This window comes from Passer domesticus, chromosome Z (assembly GCF_036417665.1).
Source record: "Passer domesticus isolate bPasDom1 chromosome Z, bPasDom1.hap1, whole genome shotgun sequence".
Classification (NCBI taxonomy): domain Eukaryota; kingdom Metazoa; phylum Chordata; class Aves; order Passeriformes; family Passeridae; genus Passer; species Passer domesticus.
Window position 1 is genome coordinate 17,536,323 of NC_087512.1, and position 16,757 is coordinate 17,553,079.

The window sequence follows — 16,757 nt, forward strand, 5'->3', positions numbered from 1 at the left end:
CTCTGCTGAAAGGAAGAGCATGTCACTGGCAGGAAAGAGTTTTGACAAGTAGGATTCTGTGCAAGAGCATCTTCTGGGATAGACTGAAGCACTGAATAGTTGCTTATTACACTGGGTAGCAGCTTAATGAGAGCTATTGCTGTAGGATGAAAAATCCCCATGTAATTGCATAATTATGGATGGCATTATTAAGATAATATTATGCTTATGAGAATTGAGAGACCTGCCTATTCTCATCTCCCCAGGCTGCAGTATCAGCTTCTCTCAGGAGCATTCAGGTTACCTAATTTTCATCTATAGCTGATGTCTGCAACTCAGCTAATCAATCAGTCAATCAATCACTCAATCAAACATTTTAGAGTCAAGGAACTAAAGTAGGTATGGGCCTATTCAGCCTTGAGAAGAGACGACTGAGAGGGGACCTCATCCCTGTCTGTCAGTGCCTGCAAGGAGGGCTCAGAGCAGGGACAGGGCTCTGCTCCAGGTGCCAAGCAATAGGACAAGAGGCAACATGGCAGTGGGTGATGCACAGGAAATTCCACCTGAATATGAGGAAGAAATGCTTTACTTTGTGGGTGACCCCTGGAATGGATTGTCCTGAGGGATTTTGAGTCTCCCTCTCTGGAGATATTCAAGAGCCATCTGGACACAATCCTGTGCCATGTGCTCTGGGATGACCCTACTTCAGCAATGGGTAGGATGACCCACTGTGGGCCCTTCCAGCCTGACCCATTCTGTGATCTTTAAGGTTTGAGACATCTGGACTACTTGAAGCATCTCTGTGAGAGGAGATGTACCTTGGACTAGAAGAGGCTGCTTCTCCTGTTAAGTGTAAAGGAAGTGCAGGGTATCTTGCTTATCTGTGAATATAATCAGATAAATCCTGTAGCTCGTACCTGATCTATAAATGTATCCATCTCTTCAGGTAGATTTTGTTCCTCTGAAAATAATAACTTGAGAATTTTGGTGACTGTCTGCACTGAGCTGTCTCAGAGCTTTTGTCCAAGTTTTTTTACTTGTTTTTTGAAGATAAAACTAGCTTTCCCAAGATACTCTTATTCCAATGCTGTCTAAGAGGTCATACTCCCCATAACAGGTAGAAAGCACCCTTTTATCCTTTCAAACTCAGAAGAGTTGAAAGTTGAATGGCCCACTGTTGATAAAAAAAATCAGACAACAAATGCTAAAACTGAAAACAAGCTTCAATGACAAACATCTAGCTAGACCAATAATATCTAGCTAGTAAAGAAAATTTATGCCTAGTTGTTAATATGTTGCAAGGAAGTAGGTCTGTGAAAAGGAAATGCAGCATGATGTTGCTGATGCTGTCTCTGATGTATGCTTTGCTTTCCTATAGATTGGATCATACTTTGGGGGTGTTATTACCACAGTCGACATTGACAGGGACTCATTTACAGACCTTCTTCTTGTTGGAGCTCCTATGTATATGGGAACTGAGAAAGAGGAGCAAGGGAAAGTATATGTTTACAGTCTGAACAAGGTAAGGTGATGACTTTTATTGAACAGGTATAGACCATGCTTTTTATTGCCTTCTTATCCTTATTTTAAAGAAATACTGTAATTTGAACTGGGGAAGATGAGCTGTTGAAAATAGGGGAAAATGGTTTAGACAAATGAGATTATAATTCAACTTAATTTTAAACTCCATTCTCAAACTCTCGTTTGAGAATGGAGTATATTATGTAGATAAGTACTATATTTTATAAGCTGAAATTTGGCACAAATACAAATTTATAGGATTACTTTTCTATCCCTTTTTTTTGCTTTCATGGATTAGGGAATGATAAACCTCATCCATCCTAAAAGTGTGATATCTAGTATCCTTGTGATTTGCTTAGCAACCTAGAGCTAAACTCATACATCCAACATCCCTCTCCTCTCCTCTCCTCTCCTCTCCTCTCCTCTCCTCTCCTCTCCTCTCCTCTCCTCTCCTCTCCTCTCCTCTCCTCTCCTCTCCTCTCCTCTCCTCTCCTCTCCTCTCCTCTCCTCTCCTCTCCTCTCCTCTCCTCTCCTCTCCTCTCCTCTCCTCTCCTCTCCTCTCCTCTCCTCTCCTCTCCTCTCCTCTCCTCTCCTCTCCTCTCCTCTCCTCTCCTCTCCTCTCCTCTCCTCTCCTCTCCTCTCCTCTCCTCTCCTCTCCTCCTGTACCATCATGTACTGTTATAACAATTACTAAAATACATGTTAGCAATGAGATTCCCTAAAATCCTATTTAAAGAAAAGGACCTGGAGAGACTGGATATTTTTGACAAGGAATTCTTACAGTCTCTACATGCATGTTGCCAACAACAAATTGCTGGTGAATAGGATTGGTGAGAAAACAATAATTCCATGTCCTCCAGTAGTGTGGGGTTTAAAATTTATTTTTCCTGTGTTTACTGTTACCCAGCTCCAAATAAAAGAGATGCAGTAACTGTTTGTTACTACTTATTTCTGACATGGAATTCATGGGAAAGATTGGTTAAATGCACTAGTGTCTGTGTGGTTTTGGTCCAGCATACTCACGGGATCAGAATATGTGTGTTAGGCCACAGTGTATGAGTCTAATGGGGGCAAACTTCAGTCTGTGTAGAAAAAATGCTATCTTTGCTTCTGCAATAACAGTATTGCCATCTGTGTTTCATTAGAAACTTGGCTAACTTCTCAGATTAAAAGAATGCTTTTATAAAACTCTTTATGCTCCCTAAAGAATGAAATGGTTTACTTACAATAGCATTCAAATATTGTTATGATACTGTGCTTTCAAGTGAACCTCTAATTTTGAGAAATATGCAGAAGCATCTAGAGGCAGAAAGAGAGGGAGCAAGAATGTTATTGCCACATGCTGCCTAGAAAAAGCACTTGAATTATAGTTGTAGAATCACAGTTTCTACAGTGCACGTAATCACTAGGAATAGTTTGTAATCGCTCTGTTTAATTCATCTATTTGTCTTCTGGACAGGAGCTCTTAAAAGTCTGCATTGCTGAAATGTTGGTGGAAATTCACAAACTCTAAATCTGTTCTTCCACAGACAAAGTTTGAATATCAGATGAGTCTTGAACCCGTAAAGCAAACGTGCTGCTCACCATTGAAACAGGACACCTGCAAAGTTCTTAAGAACGAGCCTTGCGGCGCACGCTTCGGGACAGCGATTGCTGCAGTGAAGGACCTCAACCTGGATGGATACAATGATATTGTGATAGGCTCTCCCTTGGAAGATGACCATCGGGGAGCTGTTTATATTTATCATGGCCATGGCAAAGCAATCAGTAAAAAATATTCACAGGTATGAAGTAAAACTCCGCAGGCTGCCAGCCACTCTAATGTATATAATCCTGTCTTCCCAACATAGAATGAGGCTATGATTTGACCAGTTGTAACAGCTTTTTAGAATTGTTCTGTACTTTTGTACTCTTACTGATTTAACTGAATCTGAGTCTTAATATTGTTAAAGAATATACTCACATGCTTTTATTAGAAACCTTCTGACATGCTCTGAACAGCCAGAAAAACAGATATTTTGCAATCTGAAAATTTATAGTGTGTTCATCACCATGGTAACTATTTTAGGGGTATTGTAATGAAAATTTAACGTAGTTAAAGAGCCTAAACCCCATCTCACTGCTGTCCAATGCATCTTGGCTGTTACAAAATCCTTCAAAGTGCACTGCATTAACCTCTTTATGCATTTCACAGCGTATTGCATCAGGTGGAGATGGGGAAAAAGTGAAATTTTTTGGCCAGTCTGTGCACGGAGAAATGGACTTAAACAATGACGGGCTGATTGATGTTACCATCGGAGGCCTTGGTGGGGCTGCCCTCTTCTGGTACGGAGAATCACAGCAACTGTCAGGACAGAAAAAAACTTTCTCTTGGATACCAGTGTAACTTGCATGCATGATTGTTTGGACTTTGTAAGGTTACTGGTTTCATCCCATATTTTGGCACTGACTGCAAATATTCATCTTTTCACATCTGTATGGAGGAATGAGCATTAAACGTAATGCATACCATTATAAATACCTGGATGCTATAGAAGTCTTTTTAGCTTAGAAGGAAGAACTTGTCCTCCTAGACCACCTTCAAAATAGAAACTGATTTCACTTCTGGCACTAAGTAAAATAGGAAAAAACTGAATTTCTCTCTTTTTCACAGTATATTGCATATTATTTTATTAACAATATCAAAACCAGGTTCAAATGTAAAGGGGACACTAAGAAAACTGATTTTATTTCTTAGTATGAAAACTGCAATTTGAGTCCCTACAGAAAATCTGTACAATTAAACTAAGCCTTCTGCTTAACAGTCAGTTCATTTTCTTTATATAAGTGTGATTCAGATGTAGTAGTGAGCAATATAATTTTTAAGGGAGAAGACAAATAAACAATATGACATTAAATCCCTCCTTTCTAAACCACAACTAAAACTATTTCTGTTTCAGTAAGGAAATTGCTAACCCAGCTCCTTGCTTTCTCTGTCCTTCTGTTTCACCTAACTCACCAGGTACATGGTCAAGTTTGTCAAGGCTTGCTACTATCCTCAAGCTCCCAACTTCTTCTGAACTTCACCTAGTAGTTTCTTTCTAAATGTTCCATGTGTAAACACGGTGTGATGTCCTTCACTGCATTGTTGAGACCCCAATTCTGAAGAAAGTTACTTTGCCTGCTAAATTTTTTGATGATTTAGTACACTGACTTGCTGCATCTCATGGCCAAAAAGGAGCTGAATTGGACAAAGGGATGAGTCAGGAATGCATTCCAGGAATGAAGGGCATTTAAAGTGAAATAAACTGGGGACAAATATTACCCTGTTTGTCTACCCACAACCTAAGAGATGGTTTGCTATCCTCCAGTTTATGTATAATATTATGTTCATCTGTGATACTCTCAAGGATAAGTCTAGGCATTCAGTCTTTCTTAAAATGGATCTGGCTCTGTAGAGTTGCTTAAATGCTTCTGGAAATATTTCACCTGGTATCTTTTCTGAAACAAATACAGTACTGTGGAGAAATCCTGTGACTGTTTCCTCCATAATTCCTCCTTTACTGGTATTAGGTATAGGATATATAGTTAATTACTCTTCTAGACCATCGTGTTGCTCTTGTCCCCAGTTCTTCAGGAGCTTTCCCTCGTGAGTGATAGTTGAACTTTAAAAAATGCTCTACTGCTTTTTACGTTTTGGCTGCTGAGGACATTTCTTTGCTTCCTCTTTTTGTTGCTCACTTTTTGGTTTTCTGTATGATGAGCTTTCTCTGTGATGGCAGTTAACAGGCATGCAGTAATCTGCCTAAATGGAAAAAGGCAAATGCAGACTGAAAATGCGCCAGAGAAGTGCATTGCAACTGCCAGTTGTTTTTATAGCATCACACAGCCAAGACAGAAAACATGAAATAATAGATGGCCTCTTAATTGGCACAACATGGCCAACGCTGTGTCAGCTACTGTTCTGCAGCATGGTGCCATCAACATGTGCCAGGGGAATCTCACTTCAATTGTGGATTTTATGCGTTTGTTATTTTCCAAAGAATATTAAGGAACTTTTTTTTTAGCTGTAAACTTTTTGACAGTTGGACTCAAATGATCTTAAAGTCTTTCCCAATCTAAATGATTCCTATGTGATTCTGTGCCTGTCTCTGAATGTTGAATGCTGTGTATTTTGTGAGTTCATTCTTAAGTTTAAAAAAGTTGCTGCTCTTATTTCCAAGCACTTTCTTTGTGTTTTTTTCTAAGGTCTCGTGATGTGGCTGAAGTAAATGTTTCCATGCAATTTATGCCTAAAAGCATCAATATTCAGCAACAAAATTGTCAGATAAATATAAGAAAAACAATATGCATAGACGCCACAATTTGTTTTAAGACCAGACTAAAGTCAAAAGAAGATATATTTGAATCCAGTAAGTAGATAAGCACTAAGCTATGGAAGCTTTAAGCTATAAAACTTCTATGCTTGCATGCATTTATTAAGTAAAAAATGGAACTCAGCTCTTCTAAATTCAGTTCAAAGCACATCTAAGATATTTTGGGAAAAAAGAATGTGTAGAGGCAAAGTGCTTCATAATATTGATCTCAACCTCCTTTGCAGGTCTGCAGTATTGGATTACCCTTGATGCACAAAGACAGATATCTCGAAGCTTGTTCACAGAAAGCCATGAGAGGAAAATGCAAAAAAATATAACTATCAAAGGGTCAGAATGTACGAAACATAACTTCTACATGTTGGCAAGTAAATCATTTAAAGTATTTTTCTCATGTTGACACTAGTGTAACCCAAATATGTATTCCATTAATTGCTGATTGGTCAACAAAATCTGTGCTCAGAATTTATCTTAAGTGTACACAAAATTTGTTTAAAATCTAGAGTTATTTATTTATACATGTATTAACAATTTACTTTTATACGCAGTCCATTTAGCTATGTCTCTGTGTCTGTCTTAAGAAAGAGCATATCTCACTTGGTGGAACCAAGCTGTCATGGTTAGCAGTTCAGGTGCGCTCAAAACTCAGCAGGAGCATGTGACAGAATGTCAGTTTGCACTTTGGTGCAATTCTTCCTAATAAAATACAGCAAATAAACTTTTAGGTTTGGAATAGAGAGTATTTACTCACTGCAAAACAGAAGCATAATTAGCAACTATGAGTATGAATTTGCCAAGATTTTAGCTAATGTGTGGAGTGAATAAAGTTGCATACTGTAAGCACGTTTAAAATGTTTAAAACTGTGCAGCTGGGTTTTAATGAAAAACTAATGGTAAATGATACCCAGAATTTTCTTCACCAAACAGGAGGCCTAAGTTTGACTTCCAAAAGGTGATGCTGCTGATGCTTATCTTACTGATCCTTTGAGCACAACTAGAAGAGAAAAGTCTGTGAGTCAACAGTTGAGAAGTTGAGATATTCTTTAATGAAAGTCTGTGGGATATGCTCAGGCTATTTGAAATTTGTGATAAGATACACAAAAACCTTAGTAAATATTTATAAGGAATGCCTGACACATTGAATGTTTCATCATTAACTGCATGCATTCAGATGCTTCTCTGGAAGAATGGCAGCAGTGTGACAGGGAAATTTTTTACCTCAGCACTTTTTGGGTCTTTTTAACCTCCTTAGATACTAAAGTGAATTTCCATAACAGAGTTTTGTTTTCCTTATATTTTAGGATAAGCCTGATTTTCAGGATTCGGTAAAGGTTTTGCTGGAATTCAATTTTTCTGATCCAGAGAGTGGACCTGTTCTTGATAGCAACTTGCCAAATTCAATAGCAGAATATGTAAGTCAGAAAGATTCTTTATCAATAACCAATGTATTTAAGGTAAAAATCACAGCCCACACAAAAGCTGAAACTATTGCCCACAAATTGGCTGGAGAGAGGGGTCATTGAGCCTATCCAGGAGATGTTTCCTCCAAATGAGTATTCAGGAATGAAAAGTTTGATTCAATGTGCTTGTGAACCATGCTGGGGTTTCAAAGCTGTCCATAGCTGACTGAAGACAGAAGAGAGTTACCAACAATTTTATTGTCAGGTTTTAGGTAGGTGGAGCAGAGTGTTATCTGTTTACTTTGGTGGTGCTTGCCACCATTCATACCTCTATTAATGCCTCTTTTCAGAATCCAGGGGTGTCATTTAGAAGGGAGTGATGAGAAAGCCTATATTTCACCCATGCATTTTACAAGATTTTGGTATGTTTAACTGGTTAATATTATGGAAAACTTGTTTGATCCTTAAACAGAAGATGTTACATAAAATTAGATAATGCATTAAAATGCAAGTATTTGATAAATAAATGTAATAAAATTAAGAATAAACATATTATTTTTGCAGATTCCTTTCACAAAAGATTGTGGAGCCAAAAATAGATGCATTTCAGATCTTGTTCTAACTGTAAAAGCAAGCATAGCTGGAGACAGGTAACTGCAGTGGGTTTAATGTGTTGCTTGATATCTGCATAAAGTTTCTATGTGAATTGTAAATTCTGCCAGGGCTTCCTTTCTAATTCAGAAACAAGATAGTCTGGAGACTGAAAGGAGTTTCTCTTTATGTTAAAAACAGATTAAAGAATTAAGATGTCCAACATTCTTACTTTATTTTACAGCTCTTCTCCATTCATTGTAAAGTCACGCAATGATAAGTTCACCATCCAGCTCTCTGTGAAGAACAAGAAAGATAGCGCCTATAATACCAGAGTTTTGGTCCAGTACTCTCCAAATATTATTTTTGCTGGCATTGAGGTAGGATTTTTTTTTTTACATTATCACAATTAGGATAACATATAATGTTAGAGAGGTATGAGGAAGCCTTTTTATTAAACCTTAATTTGTCTGCTTCGGTATCATTTCATTTATTAAAAAGAGATTTTCCAGGGCTGCTCTTCTTGCTTATGTCTCCAGAGGAGTGTATTCATTTTGATGTGAGTGGACTCTTTGCTAGCCGTGTTCATAAAATACAGATGTAAATTTCACAATGGCACTTAGAAAAAGTGCCTGCCTCTTAGACAAACATCAGATGTACATCTGTAGAGCCAGAAATGTCTTGTTGTTTATCAGTAGACCTCCTGAGCCTCTAAAATTTTCCTTTTGCATGTGTAGAAAAAGCACGGTCACAGTAGGACAGGATATATCAGTGCCTGTGTCTACCCTACCTCAGACAGCATTTCCAAAGTGGCTGTTTTCCTTCCTGCCTCAGCAGATATGGTACAAATACACCACAGCTCAGATGGGAAGCATTTAGGGCAGGTTCTTTTCTGTCAGCAGTCCTGATGCTACACATTAGAAATCAGGGATCCATAGTAATGTTGCTGATCCTATGGCAATTGATGGCATTGATGGACTATGAATGTGACTTTTATTGCTACATTAAGAACACATTTTCAAAATTTGAAAACAGTGTAATTACAGATATGTTGATTGCTAGACCCTATGACTAATTTGCATGATGTCCAGTAGGCATATAACTGTTCCAAACACTGTCATTGGAACGGCATAATGGCAAGTAATTGGTATAAATGTCCATAGGTGAAAACTGTCTTGAAGAATTTGTGGCTTCATATTTTTGTTCTAGTTCAACTAAGGCTTTGACTCTCACAATATATTGACAGTGACAAGTTGGCAGTGGTATATATGTTCAACATATATGAGGTCTGTGATGCTCAGTGAAAATTTTAGAGGAGTTTGCACAAAGCCATGATTTCACTGTCTTTTTTCCTTCAGGATATACAGAAAGACAGCTGTGAATCTAATCACAACATCACCTGTAAAGTGGGATATCCATTTCTAAAACCTGCAGAAGAGGTAAAAAAGTCCCCTGCATGCAAGTTCTCCTCTTCCCATGTTATTCTAAAGGCGGGACAGCCCATATCACCTCTGAAGTTTTTTTCTCTTGTGTTCATCCCAAAAACTCTCCATGCATGTTTCCCAAGCTATCCTTGACATCAGCTGCGGAAAGCCAGATGGGAAGCCATCAGATTTTCAGTAGCTGGGCAGTCAGATGTGGTACATGAGGATGTAATAGACACATATCACCATCCTTGACACTGTCAAAATGCAAGTGACACGCAAGTGGCTCACCTGGCCAGAAGTATCTGTCTCAAGGCTTTCTACAGCCTGGACCCTATAAGTTTAGTTATTTTGTATATAAAATGTAGTCCCTTGATTGAAGACAGAATAAGATGTTATGTGGAAGTGCTAGCCCAGATCTGCCAAAATCAGACATCAAGACCACCTCTGCTCAGTGGGGAATGAGAGGCCTTTCCTGCAAGTAGTCCATTTAAAATCAAACTCCCTCTTGAACAGTTCCAGTGATGTCTGTGTCTCTTGTTGCATTGGAGAGGGAGCTTTAGTTAAACTGAGGCTTCAAATAGCCATACTTAGGTCTTGATCTTGAAATGGAAAATATCAATTTGCATGCAAATAAGACAATCTTTCCCGGCAGTTTCTTGTTTGCCCCTCTGTCATGCTCCAGGAGGATCATGAGAGATGTCTTCTTACACTGCCTCCCACACAAACATTCCAGCCTGTGTCTTGGACTTGTAGGGATAAAGTCAGCTGTTACCTTCTTGAAGCCAAATAAGTGTATTGTCCAATGCCTCTGCCCACAGTGTTCCATTCACAGCTTTACTGGATTTTTCACATTTTCCTTTCATGCTTTGCTTGTTAGTTTGTCTGTAGCTGTAAAGCCCTAAATGTAGACATTTCACCATTTTCTTTGCATTCAGAAATCAATTAATCTCTGATTCACTGATAAGAATCCCTAATATATTCCTTTCTAAAGCTGCTTTTTGTTTTAAATATTATATATAGGACAACTTCCTGCGGATCACTTCGTAATAAAGATTTGTACACATAAAAGGAAAGACAAAAATCTGAGCTGGAAATTCCATACAGTAGCAAGTTAGAAAACTTCTGCTTCGTAAAAAATTACCCTTAAGTGTCAGATATGAGGAAGAACATTTGGGACAGTGTTCCTAATTTTTTTGTAATTCCAAGTGGGATAGATTTGCCCTGATTATAATAACAATGAGATTTTTTTGATACCTAGTGGTATCTCCTTTATTTATATTGTAAACATTTATTTTGGTTTTAGAAGTTCTACTGTATATTGAGTGATAATCCAGCTGCCTTCTCTACAGGCAGCTCATCTCCACTGCAATAGCCAGGCTTTGAAGCTTTTTTTCCTTCTCATTAGAAGGAAAAAAGAGGTTTTGATAAATTGCTTGTAAGACCAATTGCTTTCAATTAAGAATTATTTTAGCCTTGTGTTTCTAACACACTACATAATTCTTTTCTTGAGGTTTTTGAAAATCTGAGGCTTCTGTTTAATAGGTGATAACTATTGGATTTCCTTCTTCGTTGGGGCAAATTACAAATAGTGGATTCATTCAGATTCATAGAAAACTGGTAAAATATGAATAAGCATTCCCTAGATAAAAGCAAATGTTGGTACCTTTTTCATTATATCCATCCCTGTTAGAGTGGGTATTTTTTCCTTTCAAAATGTGTAATGTATTTCTCTACACAGATTTCGTTCAAAATATCGTTCCAATTCAACGCATCCTATCTCCTGGAAAATGCTACTATTCATGTATATGCAACAAGGTTAGTCGTGGTCTCTGCCTTCTGAATTTTTTTTTTTTTTTTGAAAGCTCCACAGTTTTGTCTTCCATAGTAGAACATGAGTGGCTTCTGTACTCACAAAGAGTTAAATTTTCTGTAAAGCTACAGTTAAATTTTCTGTAGAGCTGGCTCTTACAGATATATTCAGTCCAACAGTGGATTAAGCGGACTAAATAAATAGCTGATACTCTCTACAGCCTTAGAGTGACAAGTGAGTCATGATTTCCGGTTATTTCACCTTCAGCAAAGGTTTATTCTCCTAGAGAATTACTGCGTACTTTAGCATGAATCACAGTTAACAAAAAGTTTGGCCTTCAAAGAGTAAGAGCATTGCAGAAGTTGTCCCTGATAGGGTAAGGGAATGCACTTGCCGTCAGTGTTTGCTGTGCCTACAAAACCCAGGGATGGTGTGTCTTTTTGAATGTGATTTTCATTCAGTCACCTGCCATCTGTAATTTTAACAAAGATGTGTCCATGAGCTGGGGCTGGTGCAGGACTTAAATAATTACTTGTTGGAAAAGGTATTTTTAATTTATTTTTAGAAGGCAGTACTTTACTAGAAATGAGTAGCATGCTTTCATATCCAGAGCTGTATGTATTTCATTTTCTAAGATCCCTTTCCACCCAGCAGTCTGATCTGAGTGACGTATGTTGTTTTGTTTCAGTGACAGTGAAGAACCACCTGAGACCCTGAGTGACAACAGAGGACATGTTACAATTCCAGTAAAATACGAAGTAGGATTAATATTTGTAAGGTATTGACACTTCTCTGTACTTTACTTGATAGCACAGTAAATTGCATTTGTTCAAAGAATATAGTGTTGCATTTTTTTGGAAATGTGCTCAGTACAGGCAACAGCTTTATGGCTCATAAAGCAGAAGCATAGCCTTCAGTGAAAAGATAAATCATGAAATTGAGGAGCAGTTACTGTCCCTAACTTGATGAAATTCCATTTTATCTATTTAAATTTGGTCCTTAGTTTGCAAGTACCACAGCAGCTTTTGCTTGGTTGCGGTACTTTGCTATATTCAGGAATGAAGGAAGCATAAGAAAGCATAACATAAGAAAGCAAATACTCCTGGCTTCCTGATAGCCATGGATTTGTATCGCTATAATATTGCATGGTGTGGTGTTTGATTTCCATCTTCAAAAATTAGCCTTCATTTTAGGTTCTTGGGTGTTTGGGTTTTTTTAAGTTCAGACTTATACTTTACTGCAGGTTTTGTAGTATATTTTATTTTCAGAAATAGCCAGAATTCAGTTAGATTCCGTCCCTGAAAAGTAGTCTGTGTATTATTGGGTAACAACATTTTGTGGTGTGCAGGTGTAAATAATTAAGCAAAATTTATTTCACATGTGTTTCATGGTTCACATCCAGACTTTGTTTGTCCTATAGGGAATAAGGCTGAATTTAGAATATGCTGGCTTTTTTCTGATTTTGCTTGATTCTTTTTACAGAATCCTGCCTGTTTCACATGTCAATGCCCAGGAAAAGGGACTGCACACCTAGAATAAGGACAGCCCTAATGTATTAATTTTGGGAATAGTATTTTCTTTTCTAGTAGTTACATCTGAAAAAACCATTCTGAATGTACATGGTAAAAAGTGGGGCCTGTTCAGGGAACAGAGCAGTTGACCATCAGTGGATGCAGCAGTGCACTTTTAATTGCAAGACCAGTCCTGAAATTCATGAAATAATAAAAACACCTATATTATTGACTCCTAGGGGTTTATATGAAGTTTGTGTGCTTACTTTTTTGTGTGTTTTTTTTAACCCACAGTGTTTTCAAAGAGCACCATGTTATAATTGCAGCAAATGATACTGTCCCTACTGCTATTAACACAACAGAGCAGATCGGAGATGAAGTTACTCTACATTATAGGGTAAGAAACAATTAAAAATGTATGACATAGGTACTGTCTTAATTTTTTTTTCCATTTGGTTTGAATTACTTAAATAGTGGATATAAAATACATTAAACTCTATACATGCATATTTTGTGCTTAAAACCCTTTTTTTCCCTTCCTTCCTTTGGAATACAGTGAGTTAGAAGGTTTCAGATAGTCTGTATCCTGCAGAGTAGTTCTAGTGGGTTTTAGACCTCCTATCCTCATCTGGGAAAAGACAGCATGCCCGGGTAAATGAGAACTTGGACTACCCCTGCTTCAGGTTAGAACAGCCATTTCCAAAATCCTGTGAGGTTTATAATAGGTAAATGCCATGCTCCAAGAGCATGGTTATCCTGGTTGAATGGATACTGCAAAGTAAAATCACATGGGAAAGATATCCAGTGGACTCTGCTCTTGTGAGATCCCTGCTCAACTACTACTTCCAGCTCTAGAATTCCCAAAATAAGGTCATGGACCTTCTGAAGTGGGTCCAGAGGAGAGCCTTAAAGGTGGTCACAAGGCTGAAGCCCCACTCCTGTGAGGACAGCCTGGAACAGTCAGAGCTATTCAACTTGTAGAAGAGAAGGCTCTGTGGAGACCACATTGGGGCCTTTCACCTAATGGGTGGCTTCAAGAAAGCAGGATAAGCAGTTTTGACAAGGACATGTGATTATAGGACAAGGGGGAATGGCTTTTAACTGAAAGGGAGGTAGGTTTAGATTGGATATTAGGTAGTAAGGCATTGGAGAAGTTGTGGATGCCCCATCCCTAGAAGTGTTCAAGGACAGATTTGAGCCACATCTTCTAGTGGAAGAAGGTGTCCCTATCCATGGCAGGGACTTGGAACTTTAGATGATCTTTAAGGTCTCTTCCAACCTAAACCAGTCCACAATGCTTTTCCGTGGCAAAAAGTCTAACCTAAAGTTGCAGCAAAACTGAACTTTATTATCTTAAGAGCACCCTGTTTCCCAGTGTCAAATCCAAAACTGATCAAGTGTCCCATATAGAAACATAAAAGTCTCTAAATCAACTTTCATCTGTAAAAAATGGGAAATGACAAAATTCCTGTTCTCGCTAAATAGCAATGACAAAGGGTTTTTTTCCTATTCTTTTAGGCCACTACAGTGTTTTTCTCAACTACCTTTTCTCTTTGTCTACCGTGCATCTACAGTCTAAGGCATTATTCATCTAATTTGCCAATCTATGTTTTCTCAGTCAAAAGGCTGCTGGATTGCAGAGCATACCATTTATGATCTTGTAAAGTAAAATGCATCTTTGCAAGCAGCTAATCACAAATAAGTAGCCAGGAGGAAAAAACTTTAAAAGGCTCTTGAGCATTTATTGAGTTTGTCCACTTCAAAGATGTTATCAACAATTCCCCTGCCAGCAATTCCACCTAGGTGGTTACCCAATCCTCAGCCACAGCAGGTCTTTCCAGAAAGAGCTGCTGCTTATAGATATGTCCTATTGCTGTCTCAGAGAAAACAGGAGAAAGGAACAGGTGGGCACAAGAGCAATTACCTAAGCACACCTGAGGAGGAACCAGCAGGAGCCACCACTGATACAGTGGCTTCTCTCCCCTGTAAAGCACTTCTGGCATAACTAACTGTGGAAATATAAAAATGAACAGCAGAAAATAAAAACACAGGAAAGGAAAAAACTCACAATCAAATTCCAACAAAATGAGGAAAGTACTAGTCAAAACATTTTTCTTTTTTTTATAGATTGAAAAAGGTGAACACTTTCCAATGCCAAACCTCACACTGCAGATCTTATTTCCCAATATAACAGCTGCCAAAAACACTCTTCTCTACCTTACTGCATTGTCACATTCCCAGGTAAGATAGGAATTTCTATTTTTATTATCAATTTAAATTTGAAATTTATATTTAAGGAACTGCAAATTGCAAGCATTTGAGATTATGCATTGCTTTTAGTCTAAATAACAAGATACTGTTGTTTTAAATGTATAGAGGTGCATAAGAAGACAGAGGTACAAATTTTCATAAAAGGAAATAAGCACATTTAAAATGGTGTTGAACAATAGCTGCACTGTTGCAAGGCTAGTTTGTTGTATTGCAAGTGCTGAGATGTCCAGACTCAGATGTGAGCCTCATATTCTCTTCATTGTCAGAGGTGCTTATTGCAAATGCTCGAATCCTGCTGTGTACATCTAGAGCCCAACCTTCTGTGATTTCTCTTCTTTCATACTGAAATTAACTTTCATGCATGTGTGCTCTCCAGCACTAGCAGTCCTCGGGCTTCTTCCTCCTCCAGGGCACCGCATCTTCTTGAAGGGGATGGTAGATGATATGTTTCAAATGCTCTTCACTGCAGCCCTCATTTGAGTTTTTCCATTTCACTCCTCCAGTGCAACTGACAGACATCACAATTCCAACAAATTCCATTATCCTAGAGATGTAGATATTACAGCTAGAGCCATATCAATAACTATATGGCTGAAAAACCCAGCTTTCTCTAAGTAGTGACCTAAACCTCCTTTTGTTTTTTTCCTTCACTCAGAGGCGTATAGGTATGCACCTCCCTGCTAATAATTTCACTTAGTTTTGCAGTGTTGCCCAACTGAAAAATAAACCAAAATATATGAATGAGGTTCACTTTAAAACAAAACAAATATCAAATGAGAAAAAAAACCAACCCTTTTTAGAATACAAAAAAAATGTCTGTGTGTGTTCTTGATTTCCTTTCCCCATTATTGTCATTCCTAGTCAGTCACCCCATTTGACACGTTTGCACATAAACTCAGTAAATCTTGTTTTTTCTAAGAAAAATTTCATGTCCTGCTAGCTACACCTAGTGATAGTAGTGTGACAAAGTGCATTACAGGGGATTTGTAATCCTTTTCATGCTAGCACTGTGAAAGTCAATGACCTGACTGAAAAAAATCAGTTCCCCCACACTGAAAACACCAAAGGATTTCCTAGCTACCTGTGAAGCAGTCACAGAGATCTATCAATGCTCCAGCATCCACTCTCCCCCTCTGGATATTGCCAGTGAGGATTCTGCACTGACAGAGGACTTAACCTGCCTGTCTGCTTGCTAGGATTTTCATGCAAAAGCTGTTTAGCTCATTTAATAGCCAACTCTTGCTGCTTCACATAATGTCATCTTGCAGGAAGCTTTTGTTTGCTTGTACAGATGTTTAAGTAGCTGCATAGAGTTTAGGTTAAATTATCTCATAAATATGTAATGTGCTGTTTGAATAATAATACTTCAATACATAGACATCTGAATTTCCTACTCTGCACTGTTGCAATATGCTGTTTTATTTCAGTGGCTAGTAAACATAATTGTTATTAAATATTAAATATTATCAATGTTGACTTGTTTCCAGATAACTTTTTGTAATAGATTGCATATCCAGACAGTAGGATTATTATTTGTGTTTCTGCTTACAGAATGCCATCTGCCAAAGTAGTTACCCTGTAGATCCCTTAAAGATTGGCAGTGGGAAACCATTTGTGCTGTCAAAAATTAAAGAACCTACAAGGGATACAATTATGGTAAGTCTATTCATAGTATATATACTCACCCCAGACATTAATCCAGATCTTGGAGCTGCGTACTTCTGAAAAAGATGTGTAAAAGCTGCTCTGAAATTGTATCATTTGGAATCTGACTTTGTTTCAAAAACTTAGAAAAACTTTTTTATGTCAACTAGAGATTGGTTTTTATTTGGCTACAAAACTCAATGTGGAACTGAATTTAGATAGTTTGGGGTTTAATTAAAAAAATGTGTAAA

At 37.9% G+C, this 16,757-nt stretch overlaps 1 protein-coding gene across 3 annotated transcripts in view; it reads left to right on the forward strand.

Annotated features, from left to right (window-relative positions):
• The window catches only part of ITGA1 (integrin subunit alpha 1), a 73,776-nt gene that overhangs the window by 49,006 nt on the left and 8,013 nt on the right, over positions 1–16,757 (forward strand). For all 3 annotated transcript variants that reach the window (XM_064403461.1, XM_064403462.1, XM_064403463.1), the window contains exons 13-26: positions 1,358–1,501; positions 3,030–3,284; positions 3,695–3,825; positions 5,728–5,891; positions 6,080–6,216; positions 7,154–7,264; positions 7,817–7,902; positions 8,088–8,223; positions 9,202–9,282; positions 11,009–11,085; positions 11,769–11,858; positions 12,886–12,988; positions 14,719–14,832; positions 16,414–16,518. In XM_064403461.1, coding sequence (XP_064259531.1) covers positions 1,358–1,501; positions 3,030–3,284; positions 3,695–3,825; positions 5,728–5,891; positions 6,080–6,216; positions 7,154–7,264; positions 7,817–7,902; positions 8,088–8,223; positions 9,202–9,282; positions 11,009–11,085; positions 11,769–11,858; positions 12,886–12,988; positions 14,719–14,832; positions 16,414–16,518 — 1,734 coding nt within the window. The remainder of the gene's footprint in view (positions 1–1,357; positions 1,502–3,029; positions 3,285–3,694; positions 3,826–5,727; positions 5,892–6,079; positions 6,217–7,153; positions 7,265–7,816; positions 7,903–8,087; positions 8,224–9,201; positions 9,283–11,008; positions 11,086–11,768; positions 11,859–12,885; positions 12,989–14,718; positions 14,833–16,413; positions 16,519–16,757) is intronic.